Here is a 24,964-nt window from a genome sequence, read left to right as displayed (position 1 = left end):
GGAGTAGATGATCTCTGAGGTCCCTTCCCACCTAAGCCGTTTTGTGACCAGCACTTGGTAAAGATCTGTGCAGGGAGGTGGTTACAGTCGTGGTCTTCAGCCATACCTGTGTGTATATTTGTAGCTGGGCTTGTTAAGATGGTGAACATTTCAGTGCCCAAGTAAAACTTCAGCAGTGAAGAGGCTTGTAACCAGCAGATCTAAATGTGCACAGCTGCACAGATTCATGAGTGGAGCTGTAAATAGCTCTGTGGGATTAGGAAACACATTCTTGGCGTGTATTATAGGGAGATTGTGATGTTTGCTTTCTTTTTTTGCAGGTCATCTTTGGCAAATCTAGCTGTCCTGAATTTTCCAAAGAGGCATACACAGCTGTAGTGTACCACAACAGGTAAAGCACAGGTCATGGCCTCACGTGAGATTGCACCCAAAGGAGGTTTTAGCAATGTGAATGTGGAGCAACTCCCCAGTGACTCTGAGTGTTAATTATTTAGCAATGGATATCTGGATAGCACAGCATCTGCATTGTCAGTTGGAACTGTCCTTAGAGCTCTGCCATGACTAGGAGCTGGAGTCTTTGTTTCACAGGCTCAGAGGATGTTAGGGGTTAGAAGGGACCCAAGGAGATCATCGAGTCCAACCCCCCTGCTAGAGCAGGACAATCCTATCTAACACAGATCATGGAGGAACACATCCAGACAGGCCTTGAAAGGCTCCAGAGAAGGAGACTCCACAGCCTCTCTGAGCAGCCTGTTCCAGTGCTCTGTGACCCTTCCAGTAAAGAAGTTCCCTCTTGTGTTGAGGCAGAACCTCTTTTGCTGCAACTTACACCCATTGCTCCTTGTCCTATCCCAGGGAGCAGTGAGCAGAGCCTGTCCCCCCTCCTGGGCAGCCCTCAGATTATTTATAAACATAGATCAAATCCCCTCCAATTCTTCTCTTCTCCAGACTAAAAAGTCCCAAGCCTCTCAGTCTTTCCTCATAAGCCATGCCCTCCAGTCCCCTCATCATCCTCCTAGCCCTCTGCTGAACTCTCTCCAGCAGATCTCTGCTCTGGTACAAATCAGCATTGTGTCAGGGACTGTGCTCCTCAGCACGTAGGCCAGCTCAGCAGATGCTTTAAGTACAAGCTGCATGTTAATCATGAAGATTTATGATAGAAACTGAGGTTAGCATGTGCTTTGGTGCTTGGCTGGAGCCTTTAGGCTTTAGTTACAAACTGGAAGCACTTGCTCTTGAAAATCCTTCAGTGCAGCTGGAGTACAGAGTGCTGACTCTGGCCTTGATGTGTTGATGGTCTTTGTAGCCATCAAAGGAGAGAATTACTTGTTCTGTAGTTAGGAGTTGTGGCCATCTCCACCTTGAGACAAGAGTTTGTAGCTGATGGGAAGCAGCACAGTTCAGAGTGTCTGTGTGAGGAGGGGGCTGCTGCTGCTTCAATTTTACATAGGCTATAGAAGCGTAACTGAAGTTTTTCCAGCTCTTGGTGTTCAGAAAGTGAAGCTTTAAAATCAATGTCCACATCATTCCTTCCTTTAACTCAAAGGATTCACTCTCAAGCATAGGATAAAATAAGCTGCCCAGAGGGGGTGTGAAGTCTCTGATATGGAGACTTTCCAAACCCACCTGGATGTGTTTCTGGGCAACCTGCAGGGGTGCTGGACTAGATGGTCTCTAGAGGTCCCTTCCAACCCCAACATGCTGTGATTCTCTGATAGTAAACCACATTGTTCATACTGATGACTCAGCTGAGGGTCTGGTCTCTGCACAGGTCACCTGATTTTCATGAGGAGATCAAGATTAAGCTGCCAGCCACTTTAACTGATCACCACCACCTGCTTTTTACTTTCTACCACGTCAGTTGCCAACAGAAACAAAACACTCCCCTGGAGACTCCAGTGGGATACACCGTGAGTATCTTCCACTCTTTCTGTTTTCCAGCAGGGAATACTTCCATAGTGCAGGTGTTTGTAGTTTGGTTAGCATCCCTGTCAGCTCATACTGCCATGGGAGAAGTTGAGAATTTGCCAGCCAAGGCTGCAGAGTTCCAGAAGGCTTTAAGAAGTGTGTGGTTTTGGTTTGTCTCTGTTAATTCCTTGCCCTTGCAGTGGATACCCATGCTTCAAAATGGACGGTTAAAGACTGGTCAGTTCTGCCTCCCTGTCTCACTGGAAAAACCACCACAGGCTTACTCAGTGCTTTCTCCAGAGGTGAGTTGTTCTTTCTGCTGAAAATCACATCTCTTAAAAGGAGAGAGGATGTCTGTCTACATGCATGTGTGGTTCTGTGTGCATGGGGGGCACCTCAGAGCTGCAATCCTGAAGGGAGTGCACAGGAAGGCTTCAGAGGAACTTTTCATAAGGGTGGGTAGCAACAGGACATGGAGGAGTGGTTTGAAGCTGAGGGAGGGAGGTGGTGGAGTTGCCATCCCTGGAGGTGTTCAAGAAAAGACTGGATGTGGCACTTAGTGCCATGGTCTGGTTGACTGAATGGGGCTGGGTGATAGGTTGGACTGGATGAGCTGGAGGACTGGATGACTGGAAGAGACCTTCCAGCCTGCTTGATTCTGTGATTCTGTAACGTGCCCAAATGGCCAAGAGAGCCACTGGCATCCTGGCCTGGCTCAGGAGCAGTGTGGCCAGCAGGACAAGGGAGGTTATTCTGCCCCTGTACTCTGCACTGCTGAGGCCACACCTTGAGTGCTGTGTCCAGTTCTGGGCTCCTCAATTCAAGAGAGATTTTGAGGTGCTGGAAGGTGTCCAGCAGAGGGCGACAAAGCTGGTGAGGGGCCTGGAGCACAGCCCTGTGAGGAGAGGCTGAGGGAGCTGGGGGTGTGCAGCCTGCAGCAGAGGAGGCTCAGGGCAGAGCTCATTGCTGGCTGCAGCTACCTGAAGGGAGGCTGTAGCCAGGTGGGGTTGGTCTCCTGCCAGGCTACCAGCAACAGAAGGGGACACAGTCTCAAGTTGTGCCAGGGGAGGTCTAGGCTGGATATTAGGAGGAAATTGTTGGCAGAGAGAGTGATTGGCATTGGAATGGGCTGCCCAGGGAGGTGGTGGAGTCGCCGTCACTGGAGGTGTTGAAGAACAGACTGGATGAGGCACTTAGTGCCAAGGTCTGGTTGATTGGCCAGGGCTGGGTGCTAGGTTGGACTGGCTGAGCTTGGAGGTCTCTTCCAACCTGTTTGATTCTGTGATCTCTGAGATCCCTTCCCTCAAACCTGAGCCATTTTATGATTCTGTTACCCTGCAGGTTCCACTCCCTGGGATGAAGTGGGTGGATAACCACAAGGGGGTTTTCAATGTAGAAGTTGTGGCTGTGTCATCCCTCCACACTCAGGTAAGTGTTAAGAGCAGTCATGCTAACAGACTTTGATAGTGTCTTCACAATTAAAGCACTGTCAGAGTTGATACCATGAAGAGTGTAATAATTACTGGTAGTGAAATTGCAATCTCATGTTCAGTTCTGAGCCAGCAAACTTGCTAACTCCACATTCTGCTCTGAGTGTGTTTGAGGAGTTCTGCTTAAAAATAGGAGCACTTTGGCCTTTGTTGCCAGGGGGCAAATGGGCAGCAGTGTTTTCAGACCTCACACTCTAGTGTTGAATACAACTGATCTAAAGAGGATGCAGACACATGACATTTGCTTGGTTTTCCTTTTTCCTTTCTCCCTCTTTTGTTTCTCTGGGAGGGAGAAGAAAGGAATTTGGGCTAGCCCAAGTCAATTGGTTGACCTCAGCTGAATTAGAGAAATGGGCAGAGCTCTCAGATCTTGAGTTTCTCCTGATTTTGGAGATTCAGTGGTCAGAGACCGAGGGAAAGAATCCATCCACAAGGTACAAATTCATAGCTCTTGTGAGACTCCACTTTGAATACTGCATCCAGTTCTGGTGCCCTCAGACACACAACTGTTGGGAGTGAGTCCAGAGAAAGGCCACAAGGATGACCCAGGGCAGGAGCACTTCTACTAGGAGGATAGGCTAAAGGAGATGGGATTCTTCAGCCTAGAGAAGAGAAGACTCTGGGGGACCATAGAGCTGTCTTCCAAAACTTGAAGGGATTCTTTAGGAAGACTGGGGAGGGGTTTTTCATAAGGGTGTCTAGTGACAGGACAAAGGGAATGGTTCAAAGCTGAGGGAGCGCAGGTTTAGGCTGGATCATCTTAGGAAGAAGTTCTTCAATCCCAGAGTGGTGAGACTCTGGAATAGGTTGCCCAAAGTTGTTGTGGGTGCCCCTCCCTGGGGGTGTTTAAGGTCAGACTGGATGAGATCTTGGACAGCTAGGTCTAGTTGGGAGCAGATGGTCTCTTGAACCTAGAGGTGTTCAAGAAAAGATGGGATGAGTCACGTAGTGCTGTAGTCTACTTGATGGGGTAGGGCGGATGATAGGTTGGACTGGATGATCTTGGAGATCTCTTCCAACCTGGTTGATGCTATGATTCTATGATCTCTGAAGTCCTGTCCAACCTATGCCATTCTGTGCTTAGTTGGCAGTGTGCTAGGTTGGACTGGATGATCCTGAGCTCTCTTCCAACCTGGTTGATGCTGTCTTTGTATTTGTTCTTTGTCTGTTTGCGTTTTTTTGCCCTTGTGTGCAGGACCCTTATCTTGACAAGTTCTTTGCACTTGTCCATGCTCTGGATGAGCACATGTTCCCTGTACGAATAGGAGACATGAGGATTATGGAGAACAACTTGGAGAGTGAACTGAAGAGCAGCATTTCAGCTTTAAATTCCTCTCAGCTGGAGCCGGTAGTGCGATTTCTTCATCTCCTGCTTGACAAACTGATTCTGCTGGTAGTAAGACCTCCTGTCATTGCAGGCCAAATAGGTATTCCATTTAAGTTTCCTAGAGAATTACATAGCTGAAAGTTTGATATGTCCAGCTTGATCATATTTGTGCAGAAATGACAAAGTCTCTTTTTATGTTGGATTTTAGTGCTGCTAATATACCAGGTGGCTTCAAAATAAAAGGTGCCACTGTCCAGCGCAGGGGTGATGCACACAGGAAAGAACTTGTTACTACAGAGCTGTCTAGGGATGACTGGTCAGTTGGTGTCCCCTTTGAGACCATGGAAAGGGGCCTGACTTTTCATAAGCTGGGTGCTCAGTGTTTTCTTACTACTTGAGCCTGCTGAGATGTGCAATCTCTAGCTACTGTCTGCTTCATCCACTTGACACTAGTGGTGTGCCCCAGGGGTCAGTGCTGGGCCCAGTCCTCTGCAATATCTTTATTGATGATCTGGACCAGGAGATTGAGTCCAGCATCAGTGAGTTTGCAGATGCACCAAGCTAGGAGCAGATGTGGATCTGTTGGAGGGTAGGAGAGTCCTGCAGGGCGACCTGGCCAGGCTGGATGGGTGGGCAGAGGCCAATGGGATGAGATTGAACAAGGCCAAGTGTAGGTTTCTGCACTTTGGCCACAACAACCCCAAGCATCGCTACAGGCTGGGGACAGAGTGGCTGAGAGCAGCCAGGCAGGGAGGGACCTAGGGGTGCTGGGAGAGAGTAGCTGAAGATGAGGCAACAGTGTGCCCAGGTAGCCAAGAGAGCCAATGGCATCCTGGCCTGGCTCAGGAACAGTGTGGCCAGCAGGACAAGGGAGGTTATTCTGCCCCTGTGTTCAGCACTGCTGAGGCCACACCTTGAGTCCTGTGTCTAATTCTGGGCTCCTCAATTCAAGAGAGATTTTGAGGTGCTGGAAGGTGTCCAGAAGAGGGCGACAAAGCTGGGGAGGGGCCTGGAGCACAGCCCTGTGAGGAGAGGCTGAGGGAGCTGCGGGGGTACAGCCTGTAGAAGAGGAGGCTCAGGGCAGAGCTCATTGCTGTCTACAACTACCTGAAGGGAGGCTGTAGCCAGGTGGGGTTGGTCTCTTCTGCCAGGTAAGCAGCATCAGAAGAAGGGGACAGAGTCTCAAGTTGTGCCCTGGGAGGTCTAGGCTGGATGTTAGGAGGAAGTTCCTGGCAGAGACAGTGATTGGCATTGGAATGGGCTGCCCAGGGAGGTGGTGGAGTCACTGTCCCTGGAGGTGTTGAAGCCAAGCCTGGCTGGGGCACTTAGTGCCATGGTCTGGTTGCTTGGCCAGGGCTGGGTGCTAGGTTGGACTGGCTGAGCTTGGAGGTCTCTTCCAGCCTGGCTGATTCTGTGATCACTAATTTGTTTAGAATGTCTGCCTTGGTCTATGGGTGCATTTCTGTACTCATTTCTAGAAAAAAATGGAATTTACAAAGTTTATGTTTTGGGCTATGGCTTAATTGGGGGGGAAATAATTAACTGGGAGAAGTATGATCGATATCCAAAGGATATTATCCATCAGTTAACCAAGGACTTGATCCTTGCGTTCGCTGCAGTCGGCGATCAGAGCTGGGCTGATTCCAGAAATCAGACCTGAATTCATTAAATGTGTTGTTAATAAACATGGAAGCTTATCACTGCAGCACCTGTCCTGCTGTCAGGCTGTTTATTAGACACAACTCAAAGACCATGCTTCCATTTTTCATGAGCAATACTTGCTGTGCACTTAAGCTTCACCATTTATGCTTCAGAAGGTGGATGAAATGCACGTTTGGGACTTGCTCGCAGGTACTGCTGCAGTCTAAAAGCAAACTCCTCCCTTGCTCCTTTCAGTTAACCTGGGCCAAGCATCTTTTGAAGCCATGGCATCCATCATAAACAGACTTCACAAGAACTTGGATGGAAACCAGGACCAGCATGGCAGGAACAGCCTTCTTGCTTCTTATATTTATTATGTCTTTCGCCTACCAAACACCTATCCCAACTCACCGTCGCCAGGTACCTCTTCTTTTTCGTTTCAAGTCACAGTCTGTTGAAAGCAGAGCAGGAATTGCTTGCTGCCAGGTGCTCCTTGAGCTCCAACTGCATGGCTGCTTCCCTGCCAAGCCCTGCTGTTAACTTTCTCTCTGATCCACTGTAGCCATTTACAAGATGAGTTTAATTACAGTTAGTAGTGGCAGAGATTTAACTGTTTGATGATCTTAACAGCAAAATGTCACCACTGAACAGACCATAAGGCTAAACTGTGGCAAAGTGCTGGGCTCTGGGGTTTATTTTCTGTGGCACCTAGGCAGATGTGATGTGCTCTTGGCCTCTTCTGCTTCTCAGTCTCTCTCACTAAAACTTTTGGACTTGGATCTGATTCCAGGAAGAGTTGATATGCTGGCAGAGGAGTGTGAGATTCTTGGAAACACATGTGTAGGTACATGAGGGAAACAAATGAATTCCACCCCTGGTGAGAACAAGGGATAGATCAGCATGGGGAAGTGGTGGTCTGAATGACAGCCACAGAAAACCAGGCTTTGGAAGAGCTGTTGTGAACAGCACTTGCTTCTAGTGTGGAGTGGAGAAGCTCTGGGAGAGATTGGGAAGGTGATGTGGTAGAACCAGGGAAGTGATTGTCCCCCTTGATTCAGCACTGTTAAGCACTAGCTTCAGGTTTTGGGTCCAGGGAAGGGCAAGAGATCTGATGAAAGATCTTGAGAACAGGTATGGTGAAGAGTGACTGAGGGCACTGGAGCTGTGCAGTGTGGAGAAAAGGAGGCTGAGGGAACACCATCTGGCTCTCAACAACTCCCTGAAATGAGGTTTGTGCCATGGTGTTGGTCTCTTCTCCCCCAGTAACAAGGATGAGATGAAATGGCATCAAGTTGCCCCAAGGGAGGTGCAGATTGAACAGGGGAAGAAATTTGTTCACCAAAAGGGTTCTCAAACACTGGAGCAGGCTCCCTAGGGAGATGGTTGAATCACTATCCCTGGAGGTCTTTAGAAGAGACAAAGATGTGGTGCCGAGGGGCACAGCTTAGCAGCAGACTTGGTGGAGTTAGATCATGGTTGGACTAAAAGACCCTAAAGGTCTTTACCATCAGGAACAGTTTTATGATGCTACTTGAAATTTTGTCCCATCCCTCTGTAGTTTGAGAGCCTATCCCTTTAGCTCCAGGCATACGTCACGCTGGCTACCTAAATCCACAGGAAGCTACCTCCTTGCTGCAGATCAGGGAATGAAATAGCTTTGTCATCCCATCCCTTTCTCCCTGCTGCTTGCTTTGGAGAACCAGGCAGGCAAGGGCACAGGGAACATTTCCTTATGGGCCAGACCCTACTGAGGTTTGCTGCGCCAGGCTGCTGTAAAGCAGCGTGGAGTCAAGTCTGTGTTGGTCTAACAAGGGTGATGGGCTAAGAGGCTGTTCTTTCATACACCACCACAGGTCCTGGTGGCTTAGGGGGGTCAGTGCATTACGCCACCATGGCTCGATCTGCTGTCCGACCGGCAAGCCTCAACCTGAACCGCTCGCGGAGCCTCAGCAACAGCAACCCAGACATCTCTGGCACCCCCACCTCTCCCGACGACGAGGTTCGCTCCATCATTGGCAGTAAGGTAGGTGTGCACTCCTGGGGGCCTCACAGCAGCTTCAGCACCTTGTATTTAACCTTTAAAGAAAGAAGAGGGAAGGATTTGGCCTTTTTTTCTCCTGTGTCCCTCCTCAGACGTTCTCTGGCAGTTGCTTGATAACACCACTCAAACTCCTCTCCTTCAGAGTAGTTGCTGATCTCTCTAACTTGCTGGAGACCATTCCTGGCAGTGTTACTTCCACAAGTGTGGTGGCTAGAGTCAAGAGTCCTTCTGGGCTTGTCTTCCCAAGGCCAGTGGGACAAGACTGTTTTTACTGCCTCACTTTTCACATGGCCAGCAGCTGCATCCTCTGACCAGCTCTGTTGTGTCTCCACAAACCTTGCATCCTCTGCCTTGCAACCCCGTGATCCTCCTCTTGCCTCCCAAACCAAACCCTCCTCCTCTGCATTCAGCACTAACAGCTGCTCAGGTGCTTTCTCTGCTACTTATGCCCAGAGCAGGTGTCTTGCACTCAGCAGGAACATTCCCAGCCCCTGCATGGGGCAGAGAGAGCATTTTGGATGGTTAATGAGTGAGCCATGCTCCAGCAAGCTGAGACGCAGTGTGGATCTGTGGTGCCCTGAGCTCTGCGCTCACACTGACTCCCCACACCTGAAAGTGACTTTACAATGTGGGCACCTTAGTGCAGAGCATCTGGCTTGGTTTTACTTTTGACTCTGAAGGGCTCATCGTGTCCTGCAGAAGGTTTGTCCCTCTCTGGTGACTTCCAAGTATGTAGGATTGCCACAATCCTGATGTGAGCACTTCAGTTTTGTGCCTAAAGTAGGTGGCATGAGCCAGGGCGCATCTGCTCTACTGGTGATTCCCTTCCCTGAGAGGATTGCTTAGCTTGTTTGAGAGTCTCCCTTTTAATCTTCAAACTGTGATCATTTACACCAAGGCAGTAAAGTTTGCCACCCATGCCTCTTCATTCTTCCAGCACAGATGAATTCCTGAGCCCCTTCAGGGAGCTTTTCTGTTGGATCCTGTGGGAGCTGAGTGAGCAAGTTTGTTAATCAGTTTGACCAGACAGGCTTGACACTAGTTAGTACTGAGTTTTAGAAGAGCAAGAAAAAACAATATTTGAGAAGGAGATTACCAGTTTCAAATGAGTAACAACATAATTTGCTGAGCAGATAAGAGGCTGAAGAAGTGTGAGTAGGCAAGTCATTATTTTTTACATCAGAGTTGGGGCTTAAAAGTCTTAAAATGCTTTAAAGACCACTTCAGTATCTTGCTAATTACAGCACCCTGACCTTTTGTGAAATGCCATAGGCGCTAATGTGCATGTGGAATTTACACAGGCTATCAGAAGTTCAACACAGCCTGGCTCAGTGAATAATGTCACAATGCAAAATGAAGAGAGATTTGCTTCTAGAGATGTACTCCAGGCTTGAAAGAAAAACCTCTTCTCTGAATACTTACAGAGGGAGAAGTTTCTGAGTATCAGAAATTAAGCTCAGGCTGATTATACAGACTTTTGGAGTAGAATCAATTTTTGCTTGTTAGTATCTGTAGACAGAAGTAAGAACCTTCTTGAGATCTTGAAATGAATAAAACAGACCAAAAATTCCTATTCTGTTCTGCCAAGTAATGGTTTAAGCACATATATACAAGCAGAGAGCCTGCACTTCAAATTCTGTAGTCTCTAGAATGTATTGTCAGAGGCTTTCTGGTTTGAAAAACACCAAACAGTGTTTCGTTGTTTGGTGGAAGTCCTGAAAGAGATTTATACGTGTGGCAAATGTGCTTTAAGTCTCCCTTTTAGCATCTTAATTGTGAAAATTCAATTAGTCATCTCCTTCACAGTGATTTGGAAGATTAGAGGAGGTTTTAGGTCTGTGACTCATTCAGCCTCAATTCAGCCTCAATTCATAGAATCAGTCAGGGTTGGAAGGGACCACAAGGATCGTCTAGTTCCAACCCCCCTGCCATGCCCAGGGACACCCTCCCCTTAGATCAGGCTAGCTAGAGCCCCATCCAGCCTGCCCTTAAACACCTCCAGGGACAAGGCCTCAACCACTTCCCTGGGCAACCCATTTCAGGCTCTCACCACTCTCATGCTGAACAACTTCCTCCTCACGTCCAGCCTGAACCTACCCATCCTCAGTTTTGCTCTATTCTCCCTAGTCCTGTCACTCCCTGAGAGCCTGAAAAGTCCTTCCCCAGCTTTTTTGTAGCCCCCTTTCAGATACTGGAAGGCCAAAAGAAGATCAATTCACCAATGAAGGCAAGATGAAATCACAGAAATTCTATGATTCCTATGATTTTATTTTGCCTTCCTTGGGGCATTGAAATTCTATGACTTCTATGATTTTATTTTGCCTTCCATGGTGAATTAAAGCCACATCATTTTTTCCCCCTCTAGAGTAAAGTTATTAGGTGTCTGAAAAGACCTGTGCTCAGATTTTATGCCTTGTTTGGAGATGTGCTGGGAAAACAAACCAACCAAGCAGAAAAGCTGATGGGTTTTTCACAAACATCTTCAATGCCCCTGCCCAGATCCAGTTGCAAGGTGAACCCCAAAGATAGACCAGAATTTAATGGCAGATTGGTGCACCTCTGAGTGGCTCTCTCGCACTCCTACATTTTCCAAAGAGGGAAGAATCTTTCCCTTTTCAGACTTCTACAGAGTGATTTCTGCTTCTGCAAACACAGTCTACGTTTAAACTTTCTCCTCAGAACCAGAGTGACATGATTAGACAGCCCATGAGCAGAAATGTGAGTGTGATAAAGACCTGGTTTTTACAAACCACCAGCTTAGTTCAGCATTCTGCAAAGGCTTTCGACTTTAATTCACAGGGAGGAAAATAAAGCATGTTTATGGGGCTGAGCAAGGCAGGGAGCTTTGATTTATCTCTCCCCAGAAGTAATTGAGATTAAAACACTCTCCTTATGGGTGTTGGGTATTTTTTTACTTCTTTTATTGGACATCCTGAGCAAAATTACAGCATTTGCTGTACTCTGCATAGAGGATAGCTCAGTGGATTAATGGCTTGCATCGCAGCTTACCGCTCCCACACTGAGTTCAACCTTGGGGTGGGTTTCTCTTTTGCCAAGTGAAACAGACTGTTAGGCTTGGTGGACTTTGCAGCTGATGACAGTGGCTGTGGTGAAAAGAGATGCACCTTGGCTTCATGTAATGGGAAAAAGCCCTAAGCTGGCACAAAAATCTAGGATAAAAGCTACTGAGCAGGTGAGGGTCGAAGCCCATGCGTGGAATTTATAAGGAACTGCTTTGTGGTTGTGGCATTCCAAAACTGTCACCATTAGAGCTGGTTCCTGGGACCCAGGAAGATCCACTGCATGCCACTGAATGTTCCTGACTTAGGAGCAGCCTGGGTGGCAAACACAAGCTTCAATTTTTTTTTTCCCTTTTCTTCTTTTTTGAGCATCTTGAGAGAAAGGAGTGGTGAAAGAGGAGGGATCCACAGTAATTTTGCTTCTATGATCCATTGCAGGAGTAGAATTTGAAGTACAAACTAAATTGAGCTTTTAAAAAGCAGGATGATTTTTCCAGTGTTTTGCTTGGCCAAGCAGGTTGGTTCCAGAAAAGGTATGTGCTCTTTCCTCTCTTTACCACAGTGCCCAGAGAGAATACCCAAGTGTCCATGTGGAGTTCTCTTCACAGGGTTACTCTACCAGTGGTGCTGGACTTCGTTATTCCATGAGGAGGAAGCCCTGTGAGAGCTGACAGGCAGATCTCTGGGGCATCTGTTCACTATTCTACCAGTGGTGCTGGACTTCTTTATTCCATGAGGAGGAAGCCCTGTGAAAGCTGACAGGCAGATCTCTGGAGCATCTCTTAATGAGGAGAGGTTGAGAGACCTGGGGCTGTTTATTGTAGAGAAGAGCAGCCTGAGAGAAGAAAGAGCTTAAGGGTGGAGCCTGAGGGGATGGGGTCAGAGTCTATTCAGTGGTGTCCAGTAATAGGACAGTGGGGACAAACTGGAACTCAGAAGGTTCCACCAACACATAAGGAAAAACTATTTAGAGTATGACAGAGCCCAGGAGTAGGCTGCCCAGGGAGTTTGTGGAGTCTCCTTCTCTGGAGGCATTTCAAACCCTCCTGGACATTGCAGCCGTGGGCTGTAGGTGAGCCTGCTTTAGCAGGGAGGATTGGACTGGATGATCTCCAGATCTTCCAATGCCAACCGTGCTGGGATTCTGTGATTCTTCAAAGTTTCTCAGCATTTCTGTGAGAACTGTAGATCTTCTCAAGCAGTCTGCTCTAGGAGTGCTGGAAACCTCAAAGAGCATCCTTTGTGGTTTTCACATCCGTGCGCCGACCCCGAGCTGACTCCATTGACTGAGGTCAATGGGTTGAAACTGAGCCAAGTAAGAGTGAGTTTTCAGGAAGAGGATGGTTTTTGAACGTGAAGCATTACAGATAGGACAGGTTAGACCATAACTGTCACCAGTATTGATGTGGAGATACAAACCAATCCTAGACGAAAAGGTCTCATCAGACACCTGGGAGTTCAGCCTGCTTTAACAGTACTAACTGATGTGGTGTTTGCAGTGTTCCTGGTTTGATTGCTTTTAAGGACTAAACTTTGACTACTGTATGGCATGCAACATGTAATATTTCTTTCCTTTCCCAACTGCTTTCTATTACATGCCCAGGGTTTAGACCGCTCCAATTCCTGGGTAAACACTGGTGGTCCAAAAGCAGCCCCATGGGGATCCAACCCCAGCCCAAGTGCAGAGTCAACACAGGTGGTGTCTCCGGTAGAGGTTTTTCTGCCTTTGTTTTCCCTGATGTTTCCCTGTAGATTATCTTCCTTTCAGTGTATTCTCTGAGTTTGATGGTTTGGTTTTCTTTATTCCTTGAGAGCTTTATGAGTTTTGTTTTATAAATTATCATCTTCTTCCCCCCCCTCCCCCACCTCACCACGCTGCATGAATAAACCCCAAAGTCTGTGAACCTGTCCCCTTCTTTCATTTCAGTGGTTGCTGGTCTGTGAAATGCAAATGCTGTGACTGCTTTGCTTTTCTTTCTCTCTTCACCTTAGTTTCAGCTTCAGGTGGAGCACATTTCTAAGTGGGAACATTAATCACAGCTTCATAGTTCTGTCCACGTTTGCCATTCCTTTCAGTGTTGTGTACCATTTTGCCATCTCCATCCAGCATTTAGTATTCATCGTCAAGTAATCCTTCATGACTGTTTGAGTGGAATACTGTTAAACCAAAATTGATTACCACATGTAAAATTCTGTCTTTAAAACCTGTAAATTTGAGTGCAGAGATTTGCTAGGGGCAGTTGTACCTGTTCTGTGTTGCAAAGTATGAAAGCTTTACGGCAGCTTCGGTCAGAGTAAATTTATTTAGCCCCCGTTGCCTGCTGCTTACCACTGCATGGTTGCCTTTCAACATAACCTCTCAGCTGTACCTCCTGATCAGCCTTCCAGAAATATTTAGCCTGAGTTCACTTGCACTCATGGCAAATTATCTCCCTCAGAAACAGAACTTCAGTGACTTTCTGATTGCCTGTGCCAGCCTCAGCGTCGCCGTGGGGTACATCCCCACGTGCTTAGTCTCTGGTAGATTGAGAGGTACGGACTGAAATTCCAAGTGTTACCTCCCTGAACTATGCATGTTGATGAAATGCAAGGGTGAAAAAGTTTCATGCTTTGCAGCATTAAGTGTCTGTGTGCCTAAGACCCTGCAGATCCTTCCATAGCCTGTATGTCTTAAGCCAACTGGGGGTCAAAAACCACCGTCCTTTCCTTTCGACCCAATCCGCGAACCATGAAGAGTTTGAGGAGGCTTACAAAAAGGTGTAAAGACAGTCCAAAAAGCCTCCAGTTTGGCAGAGTGTTTTTTGTAAACGTGCCTTGTCCTTGAGCTTGAGCAAAACCCATCCACAGCAAACTTTAATGTCCTGTCATCATTCATTCATCTCCACTCCGTAGGCTACGGATCGAAGTTGTAATCGTATGTCTTCGCACACTGAGACGTCAAGTTTCTTACAAACATTAACAGGAAGATTACCAACTAAAAAGGTAGATTTCAGTGAAGACAATTCATATTGTGGGGCAAGGAGGTCAAGTCGTTCTGAAAACATGATGCAATCTATTCCTTTTATTTATAGCCTGATTTGTTGATTGATTTATTCCCCCCCTCCCCTCCCACGCCTCCCGAAGTTGTTAGAAACTGCTGTTGCTTAGCACCTCTGTAGTGAATGTGAAGTCTTCTTGACAGAGTTGAGTTGGGAAGCAATAAAATGATCAGGAGTCTGATTTAATGTTCATGCTGTTTGCAGCCAGTTTATTACTGGCTTTCAAAAGAGATGAGCAGTACTGTCTAGACATGTAAATGGTACTCTCAGAGAGAGGAGAAGGCTTCAAGGAGACCTTAGAGTGGCCTTCCAGTATCTGAAGGAGGCTACAGGAAGGCTGGGGAGGGACTATTGACAAGGTCTTGTAATGACAGGATGAGGAGGAATGGGTTTAAAGTGGCAGAGGGGAGATTCAAATTAGATGTTAAGGTTCTTACCAGTGAGGGTGATGAGACACTGGCCCAAGTTGCCCAGGCAGGTTGTGGAGCACAGAATCACCCAATGTGATCTTTGATCTGTGATTCTGTGCTCCACAGCATCCCTGGAGATTTTCAAGACCAGGTTGGATGAGGCCTTGAGTGACCTGTTCTAGTGTGAGGTGTCCCTGCCTGTGACAGAGGGTTGGAACTGCAGTAATGGGTTTAAAGTGGCAGAGGGGAGATGCAAACTAGATGTTAGGAAAGAGTTCTTTGCAGTGAGGGTGGTGAGACACTGGCACAGGTTGCCCTGGGAGGTTGTGGAGCACAGAGTCACCCAATGTGATCTTTGGTCACATTCTGTGCTTCTGTGCTCCACTACCTCCCTGGAGGTGTTCAAAGCCAGGTTGGATGAGACCTTGAGTGACCTGTTCTAGTGTGAGGTGTCCCTGCCTATGGCAGAGGGTTGGAACTGAATGATCCTTGAGGTCCCTTCCAATCTAAACCATTCTATGATCCTATTCTTGTATGCAGAACTGTGTTAGGTCATCACCCTTCCAGATGTGTGCTGAGCTCAGTTATGTAGATACTAATCCACAGAGGCTCCAGAAAGTGACTGGGCATTTAAATCTCTCACATGGAGGAGATGAGATCCTCCTAAACAGTGTCAGAAAGGCAAAATGCCTGATTGCTCCTGTCATGACAATGTGAGCACTGACAACATCCAGCCTGTGGGTTGGTCCTCCCAAGAAAAGGCATCAAAAAGCTGTTTCACAGCCCCACCTTTCATTCTTACTGTTTTAAGTCCTTTCTCACAGTAAATATGCATCTTTATACAAATCACTTTATATGTCCACTTTTTTACTCCCTTTTTCCTGCAAAAATCAGACCAGGCAGAAAGGTAGAACTTTAAACTAATTTGAGCACCAAACTTTTTGTTTTTAATCTTTTTTTTTTTTTGAGGGAGAGGGTGGGGGTTGGAGGGGTGGAAAATTCTTTTGCCACTAGAAATTCAAGTTTTGGAGCAAGATGCTGTGAAACATTTCTCACCTCACCTACCATAACATCATCCTTCATTGTTGGCTGGGGATTTCTTTAAGGGATGCCACCACTGCTGTCATGTTCCCAGTGACTTATTTTGCTTAACCTCATTGTTTGCCACACTTCCCATGGACAGTGCTACCATTTCTCATGAGGACTGTTTTGTTGAGCTGATCTTGAGGCTCAGGCTAACTCTGGCTTTGAATCTGTGTAGCTTTTCCACGAAGAGCTGGCCCTGCAGTGGGTTGTGTGCAGCGGGAGCGTGCGAGAGGCAGCCCTCCAGCAGGCCTGGTTCTTCTTCGAGCTGATGGTGAGCAGACACTTTGCTTGTTCCTAGAATCAATCATAGGGCAAATTAGGTTGGGAAAGGCCTTCAAGATCTGAGATGGAGCTGCAAAAGCCTTTGCTGTTGGATGCAATTCTTTCTGTTTCTGAATCAGAACTTTGATGTCTTTTCACATCCATCTCCTAAGAGTCCATTAAGTTGGAAAGACCCTAAAGGCCCTTGAGTGTTTGGGTCCTCCAGTGGTGCTACAGAACCCTTCACTGGTTCTAGTTCTGAATTATAACCTTGATGTGTTTTCACTTCCATCTCTTAAGAGCCCATTAGATTGGGAAAGGCCCTCAAGGTCACTGAGTGTTTGGATCCTACAGTGGTGCTACAGTGAGGGGCCTGCAGCACAGCCCTGTGAGAAGAGGCTGGGGGTGTGCAGCCTGCAGAAGAGTTGGCTCAGGGCAGAGCTCATTGCTGTCTGCAACTACCTAAAGGGAGGCTGTAGCCTGGTGAGGAAGCAACAGAACTCAGGCAACCAGCAACAGAACAAAGGGGACACAGTCTCAAGCTGTGCCAGGAGAGGTCTAGGCTGGATGTTAGGAGGAAGTTGTTGGCAGAGAGAGTGATTGGTATTGGAATGGGCTGCCCAGGGAGGTGATGGAGTCATTGTCCCTAAAGGTGTCCAAGCAAAGCCTGGATGAAGCACTTAGTGCCATGGTCTGGTTGATTGGCTAGGGCTGGGTGCTAGGTTGGACTGGCTGAGCTTGGAGGTCTCTTCCAACCTGGTTGATTCTATGGTTGAGTCCAGTCATTAACTCTACCAAGTCCACCACTAAGCCATATCCCCAAGCACAACATCTACATGGCTTTTAAATACATCTAGAGACAGTGACTCCACTACCTCCTTGAGCAGCCTCTTCCACTGCCTGACAACCCCATTGGTGAATTTTCTTGTCATAATACCCATCCTAAACCTCCCCTGCTGCAGCTTGAAGCCATCCCCTCTTGTTCCATCCCTAGTTACTTGGGAGAGGAGACCAACACCCACCTCACTGTAACCTTCAGGCAGTTGTAGAGAGACTGTATTGTCTTCCAGCTCATAGATTACAGCACAGACAGCCCCAAGTGCAAGTGACTTTGTTGTAATTTATGTCCCTGCAGGTGAAGAGCATGGTGCATCATTTGTATTTTGCTGACAAACTGGATGCTCCCAGAAAGAATCGTTTTCCTGAGCGCTTCATGGACGATGTGAATGCTTTGGTCAGCACAATCGCTGGTGATATAGTCTCTCGCTTTCAGAAGGTAACAGCTAAACAATTAAACCTAACCCCCTTCAGAGCTCGGCCACCAGGCCTCCTGCTCGTTCCTCCTGCCTACAGCAGGGCTTGTTTGAAAGCACAGAGTGCTCTTCATTTCCTTCCCTGTTTTTCTTCTCCTCTCTAGGATACAGAAATGGTGGAAAGGCTCAACACCAGTCTCGCGTTTTTCCTCAACGATCTCTTGTCTATCATGGACAGAGGATTTGTTTTTGGTCTGATTAAGACCTGCTACAAACAGGTGAATGCAGATAAATGTTGTGACTTGACTGAGTGGTAGCATAGGGACACAGTCTCAAGTTGTGCCGGGGGAAGTATAGGCTGGATGTTAGGGGGAAGTTCTTCATGGATAGAGTGAGTGGCATTGGGATGGGCTGCCCAGGGAGGTGGTGGAGTCACCATCTCTGGAGGTGTTCAAGAAAAGCCTGGATGAGGCACTCAGTGCCATGGTCTAGTTGATTGGTTAGGGCTGGGTGCTAGGTTGGACTGGCTGAGCTTGGAGGTCTCTTCCAGCCTGGTTGATTGTATGATTCTATGATAGCCTATTGCTCTAACTTCTTTTGGGCAGATGGCAAAGTATGGATGCAGAATTCAGTTGTTCAGGTCTTTTCAGAGCAAGCAAGGCATCCCCAGAGGTGATTTAGAGTTTATGTCTCTCTGATTACACTCCTAAATGTGAATTAGGAGTTAAGTCCCTTGAGTGTGTGGATGTGCAGCAGGAAGGAAGAGTGATTCCCTCTGCTTACCACGCTGAGAGTGATGGAATCAAAAATTAGTAGGAGATTTTAAACTCAGGCTGTTGTGGTTTGTCAGCTTGTCTCTCAAGGACATATTCACCTTGTATGATCATATTGATCACCAAGCTCACCTTCCATCTTTCTGAGGATGCAAGGTCTCCTTCCTCAGGAGGAGAGCTCTTAAGTGATGTTTTTGGAGGCTTATTTGCAGCTTTGAGGCAAGGAAATCACCTCGAACCACAAAGTTTTGTTTGACTGCAAACATCCATGCTGAGACTGTGTACAAAGGAGTTGAGGAGATATCAGGAGCTTAAGCTGGACTCATGGGTCCAGTTCTGGGCTCCTCAGCTCAAGAGAGATGTTGAGGTGTTGGAACGTGTCCAGAGAAGGGCAACAAGGCTGGTGAGGGCCCTGGAGCACAGCCCTGTGAGGAGAGGCTGAGGGAGCTGGAGGTGTGCAGCCTGCAGAAGAAGAGACTCAGGGCAGACCTCACTGCTGTCTACAACTACCTGAAGGGAGGCTGTAGCCAGGTGGGGTTGGTCTCTTCTGCTAGGCAAGCAGCAACAGAAGAAGGGGACACAGCCTCAAGTTGTGGCAGGGCAGGTCTAGGCTGGATGTTAGGAAGAAGTTCTTGCCAGAGAGTGATTGGCATTGGAATGGGCTGCCCAGGGATGTGGTGGAGTCACTGTGCCTGGAGGTGTTGAAGAGAAGCCTGGATGAGGCACTTAGTGCCATGGTCTGGTTGACTGGACCGGGCTGGGTGCTAGGTTGGGCTGGCTGAGCTTGGAGCTCTCTTCCAACCTGTCTGATTCTATGATTTTTGCTGCAGTCTAAAATACTATAACGAAGGGGCAAGAATAGCAACAGCTTTTGAGTTGCTGCCTACTGTGTATTAGCCAACCTACATCTGACCTGCTAATGCATCACACTGTGTGGTCCTCCTACTCATAACTCCCTCCTGAAATCAGAGGACTGTGGATGTGCTATGTGCAGTACATAGTTGTCCATTTGTCTAAATAGAGATGTCTGTCATAGACACCTTACCCTGATTTCTAAGCCCCTGCCTGGGATAGAGATGCCTCCTGCACACTAGCAGTGTGATCTATAGCACAACAGTGATGTGACCATGAAATGATACCAGTTCTTGCTTTGGAAGTGTCTGTAGGGAGCAGTGGTGGGACAGGGTGGGCTCAGGCTGCATTTACATTCTCTCCTGGTCCTAACTGCAATGTTTTGGGCTTAACTTGCCAGGTCTCCACAAAGCTGTATTCCTTATCAAATCCAAGTAACCTGGCATCTTTGAGGCTGGACTTCCTCCGTATCATCTGCAGCCACGAGCACTACGTCACCTTGAATTTGCCTTGCAGCTTGCTCACACCACCTGCATCTCCATCACCATCTGTGTCTTCAGCAACTTCTCAGGTACTCTGTGACAGGGATCCTTTGTGGAAATGCAAGCTGAGCTTTGTTCTGGGACTTAAATCATAGGAGGCTGTTCTGTCATCTCTCTGTTCAGTCTCTGCTTGCTGTTTGTGAAGTGTTTAATTTTTCCTTCCACATTACTTTTATCTTCTTTTGATCTTTTATGAATGAAATAGGAATCCCTATCCTCATACTGACCACACGCTGTCCTTAAGGCCCTAACCCCCTCCTATATGAACACAAATGAGCCATTAAAGAAAATACTTTGTCCAATGTAACCTTTTTCTCCCAAACTGAGGATCTTTCTCGTGCCCTGCAGCTTATTCCTGCCCTACTCAGAATAATGAATTGCAATTAACCAGTGTGGTGTTGAAGTGGATTAATTAGTGGCAAAACGACCTCAACTAAATCAAATTAAAGCTTTCTTTAGCCTGAATAAGAGCTGCCATGCATGAGTTAGAAAGTGTAAAGTTAGTAGTTACTCTTTTTAACTTTACCCTTTTTAACTTTTAAATAAAACTTTCAAGTTTTAAAGTCTGAAAGTTTAACTTTTAAGTTAAGAAGTTAAAAGTACACCTAATCCACTTTTAGAGGTTACTTGGCTTAAGTTCCATAAGACTTAACCTAGTGAGGTGTGGAGATGATAACAAACACAATTAACAGTAGGCTTAATGAGCACATTAAGTGCAGAGTGAGTAGATGTGGCTAGACCCAAACAAAAAAGGGTAAAGGAAGCTCACCTGAGACTGCCTTTAATTCTCAAAGCTGCTTCCCATGTATTCCATAAGCTTTGCCTCTGCATTCCAAGGCTCCAGCTTCTGAAAGTTGGCTTTCATTTGTTTTTAACTGCACAGAGTTCAGGGTTCTCCACAAACGTCCAAGACCAGAAGATCGCAAACATGTTTGAGCTGTCTGTGCCTTTCCGCCAGCAGCATTACTTGGCTGGGCTGGTGTTAACAGAACTGGCTGTCATCTTGGATCCTGATGCAGAAGGGTAAATCTTTACAGTTATTATTTATTCCTCCCCCCCTCCAAGAGTTATTTGTAGCTCCAAGCAAATGGTGGGTGCAAAACAAGCTCAGCTATGGATAGAATGAAAAGGTTGCATCGAGAAGAGTGCGGCCAGCAGGGCATGAGAAGTGATTCTGTCCCTTTGCTCTGCTCTTGTGAGACCCACCTCAAATATAGTGTCCAGTTCTGGTGTCTCCAGCATAAGAAGGACACAGAACTGTTGGAGTGAGTCCAGTGCTGGCCCACAAGGATGTTTGGAGGGCTGGAGCACCTCTGCTCTGAGGACAGGCTGAGGCAGCTGGGGTTGTTCAGCCCAGAGAAGAGAAGACTCCAGAAGGACCTTGGGGCTGCCTTCCAGTACCTGAAGGGATCCTACAGGAAGGTTGGAGAGGGACTTGTCCTAGGGGTGTCTAGCAACAGGACAAGGGGGAATGGTTTGAAGCCGAGGGAGAGCAGGGTTAGACTGGATCTTAGGAAGAAGTTCCTCGGTAGCAGGGTGGTGAGACTCTGGAATAGGTTGCCTATGGAGGTCGTGGCTGCTTCCTCCCTGGGATGTTCAGGGCCAGAGCTGAATGAGGCTTTAAGCAGCCAAGTCTATTTGTGAGGTGTGTCTGTCTGTGGCAGGGAGGTTGGAGTAGATGATATCTGAGGTCTCTTCCAACTTAAGGGGTTCCATGAAATTGGTGAGCTGAGAAGATAAGAAACCTGTTCTTTAAAACTCTTCTTCTTTCTCCCTATCCCTCATATTTCTTTCTTCCTTCCTTAGCCATGACTCTGTAAAAATGACTTCAATCACACTTTTCCAGCTGAGAGGAAGGGGAAGAAATTCCTGCCTGACCCCCCCAGCTGCCACAGTGGCACTGCTGGAGCTCTAAGAGGAAAATAGCTTTTCTCAGCTGTAACAAGAGAATAACTTTCAACATGTAGGAAATCTCTGTTGCTAGTGGGTTTAAATGCTACAATATATATTTTGCCTGTGGTCCTCCCAGCTCTTTTCAGACATAAATTATGCATTGATGAGGCCCCTGTGACTTGCATCAATAGGCAAAGAGAGTCAAGCAAATAGAGTTTGTTGGTGGCTTGCCTGGCTTCTGCAGCAAATAATTTTCTGAAGTAGGAGTGTAGCTTGCAGCTCTGACATCTACTCTGTTACTGGTTTTATTTAGGGCTATGTTCTGCCTTGCTTCTTTGAAATGGGTTTCAATGGGAATTATTGATGGCTTCCACAGTCCTAAGTTCTCTCATAGGCATTTTTCTCAAGGTGGACTCAGAAATATCAGCCAAGTCAACAAATGCTGATGATTCATGGTTAATGCTGTCCTTTTACCAAGAGGTCTCAAGAGATAAACATTAAGGACAAGGAGCAATGGGTGTAAGTTGCAGCAAAAGAGATTCTGCCTCAACACAGTGGGGAACTTCTTTACTGTAAGGGTCACAGAGCACTGGAATAGGCTTCCCAGGGAGATTGTGGAGTCTCCTTCTCTGGAGCCTTTCAAGGCCTGTCTGGATGTGTTCCTCTGTGATCTGTGTTAGATAGGATTGTCCTGCTCTGGCAGGGAGGTTGGACTCGATGATCTCCTTGGGTCCCTTCCAACCCCTAACATCCTGTGAGCCTGGGATTAATTCTGCTTCCTGTTGGAGAAGAAGGTGATGCCATAAATGAGGTGTTGAAGAAAAGCCTGGATGAGACACTTAGTGCCATGGCCTAGTTGATTGGACAGGGCTGGGTGCTAGGTTGGACTGGATAAGCTTGGAGTTCTCTTCCAACCTGGTCACTTCTATGATTCTACATTTGCCCTGGTAGATCCATCATAAGATGTGTACCAGTCTGTTCAGATCTGTTCTGAGTCCAAGCAGCCAGACCCTGAGCAGATTTGTCTCTGCAAGCAGTGCTGTGGTGCTTTGGTTACTATTTGCACTGCTCCTCTCATGATGTCCATGGTGCCCACATTGATCAACATGAAAGGAAAATCAGGATTTGACCCTCTGGATTCAGTGACAAAATTTGGGTCCCCAGAGTGTGTGGTATTGACACAGACTCAGGCCAGGGCTAACAGAGGGGACATTTGGAGTGTGGAAAGATCAATTCATTGCATTGTCAGACAGAAAGATTAGAGAGCTGTGTTTCCTTCTTTCTCTGTGGATCACTCTACCATGCTACCTGCTCTCTTCTGGATAAGAGGAAAAGTGCAGGAGCATGTCCAAAGGAGAGCAGTGAAGCTAATGAAGGGTCTGATGAGAAGCAGCTGGGGAATTGGGGTCATTCAGCCTGGAGAAAAGGAGACTGAAGGGCGACCTGCTTCTCTACGACTCCCTGAAAGGAGTTTGCAGCCAGGGGGAGGTTGGTCTCTTCTCCCAAGTAACAAGTGATAGGATAGGATGTAACAGCCTCAAGTTGTGCTGTGGTTGGTTCAGTTTGAAGCTAGGAAGAATTTATTCCCTGAAAGAGTTGTCAAGCCCTGGAAGAGGCTGCACAGGGCAGTGGTGGAGTCCCTATCCCTGGAGGGATTGAAAAGCTGTGGAGATGTGGTGCTGAGGGGTATGGTTTAGTGGTCCCCTGGCAGTGCTGGGTTAACAGCTGGACTCAGTGATCATAAAGTTCTCTTCCAAAAAGAAATATCCATGTAGCTGTAGCTTTGAGCTAAGCTACTTTGTTTGGATCTATTTTTTTCTATCTACAGTTCCTTGGCCCACAGGGCAGCTTCCCTTGAACTGTGAGAAACACAACCTAGGTGCCACTCCTTCAAAGGAACAACAGGATGACTTGTATTTAACCTTAATCTGAAGGAACCAGTCACTCCAGCAAGCATTTCCTTCCTAGCTGTTAAGGGTCTCACAAATTACACAAGCAATTGCAGGATCTCATTAGGGCTTGATTAAAAAAGCACAGGAAAGAGGTGTAGCTGCAACTAGCTGAAGTCCTCCTCTTTAGTCATTTTAACCCCCCCAACAATCCAGTCCAAACCTCTTGTCTTTTTTTAACCAGAACTCAACTCTACTTTTCAGGTAAAGTGGATACTGCCTGAAATTCAGCACTTGTTTTAATACCTCAGGTCTGAACATTGAAGCTTATGTTCTGCTAATGCATAATGTATGAGCTTCCTTGGCTGCTTCATGCATGGGGTAAAGTTGCCTTCTTGGCCTGGTTTGCCTACAGAAGCAAATAGCTACTGAGATAGCTGCTATTTGCTCTGAGAGAGTTTTGCCTCTGTGTGGTGCTGAGGGAATGGAAAGGAGCAGAGCGAGTTCTTGAGAGATTTGGGGGACTTGGGGGGGGGTGCACAAGCACTGAGGAGACTCATGTGGGGTGCCCTGTCAAAGGGGATGGTGCTTGGGCCATGCCATTGTTTGGTTTTCAGTAATGAGAAAGGCTGGAGCAGAATTGCTTCTTCTACCTCTCCGTTTCTTTGACACCTTGAATTCAGAATCAAGGCTACATAATCTGCTGCTTTGGTTGAATAATTACACAAAGGGTTGGGAAACTGAAGCAGAAAACTTCCTGACCATGCAGTGACAGGAATGTTCTCTCTTAGGAGGGCTTCTCTCTCTGAGTGATGTTAAATAGAAGCAAGCAAACAAAATAACACAACGAATAGTTTCCCACTAAACACACTGTCCTCTCCAGTTTCTCTCCCTGTTTTCTATATTCCCCAAGTTCTCCTAATGGCCTTTAGCAGACTCAGTACTTCAGTGGAGCAGTAGCTGGGGCCTCAGTGTGTGGAAAAATAGTCTAAGAGTGTTGATAGGATATTGGGTCTGCACCTCCACAAGATATTTTCTGGTACATGTTACATGGCACAGCAAAAAGCCAGACCCAAAAATCCATCTTGTGGTGCTTTAGGTGAAGTTAAAAATAAGAAATGGCTTTTTATTATTTTTGTACCCCTTTTGTGAAGCCCTTTAGTTACAAAGTATAGTTTGCTTTGAAGGTATTCACTAATCTGTGTGACCCAACTCTCTCTTGACAGTTTGTTTGGATTGCATAAGAAGGTCATCAATATGGTACACAACTTGCTGTCCAGCCACGACTCGGATCCGCGGTACACTGACCCCCAGGTAAAGGCCCGGGTGGCAATGCTGTATCTACCTCTGATTGGTGTGATCATGGAGACCGTGCCTCAGCTCTATGACTTCACAGGTATTTGATACTCTCTGCTTTCAATAGATCTTTGGCTGCTCGCAAGACCTGAGTGCTCTGGCTTCTGAAGTGGGGCTGCAAACCCCTTTGCTGTTGGATGCGATTGTTTCTGAATCAGAACCTCGATGTCTTTTCACTTCCATC

General features: G+C 47.0%; 1 protein-coding gene across 17 annotated transcripts in view; it reads left to right on the top strand.

The window, feature by feature from the left end:
- The window catches only part of DOCK7 (dedicator of cytokinesis 7), a 143,911-nt gene that overhangs the window by 79,667 nt on the left and 39,280 nt on the right, over nt 1-24,964 (top strand). For 5 of the 17 annotated variants that reach the window (XM_064146983.1, XM_064146982.1, XM_064146981.1 and 2 more), the window contains exons 16-30: nt 321-391; nt 1,772-1,910; nt 2,109-2,210; nt 3,250-3,336; nt 4,594-4,825; nt 6,622-6,786; nt 8,220-8,389; nt 13,031-13,135; nt 14,320-14,409; nt 16,137-16,232; nt 17,358-17,498; nt 17,640-17,753; nt 19,501-19,671; nt 20,526-20,665; nt 24,651-24,820. In XM_064146983.1, the coding sequence (XP_064003053.1) occupies nt 321-391; nt 1,772-1,910; nt 2,109-2,210; nt 3,250-3,336; nt 4,594-4,825; nt 6,622-6,786; nt 8,220-8,389; nt 13,031-13,135; nt 14,320-14,409; nt 16,137-16,232; nt 17,358-17,498; nt 17,640-17,753; nt 19,501-19,671; nt 20,526-20,665; nt 24,651-24,820 (1,993 nt within the window). Of the gene's footprint in view, nt 1-320; nt 392-1,771; nt 1,911-2,108; nt 2,211-3,249; nt 3,337-4,593; nt 4,826-6,621; nt 6,787-8,219; nt 8,390-13,030; nt 13,136-14,319; nt 14,410-16,136; nt 16,233-17,357; nt 17,499-17,639; nt 17,754-19,500; nt 19,672-20,525; nt 20,666-23,688; nt 23,736-24,650; nt 24,821-24,964 lie in introns of those variants that run through there. The other 12 variants (XM_064146985.1, XM_064146984.1, XM_064146980.1 and 9 more) reach the window with 5 other exon arrangements.

The sequence above is a fragment of the Pogoniulus pusillus genome, chromosome 8 (genome assembly GCF_015220805.1).
Source record: "Pogoniulus pusillus isolate bPogPus1 chromosome 8, bPogPus1.pri, whole genome shotgun sequence".
Classification (NCBI taxonomy): Eukaryota; Metazoa; Chordata; class Aves; order Piciformes; family Lybiidae; genus Pogoniulus; species Pogoniulus pusillus.
The sequence above is the reverse complement of the archived record's forward strand: the minus strand, read 5'-3'. Positions and strand labels throughout refer to the sequence as shown.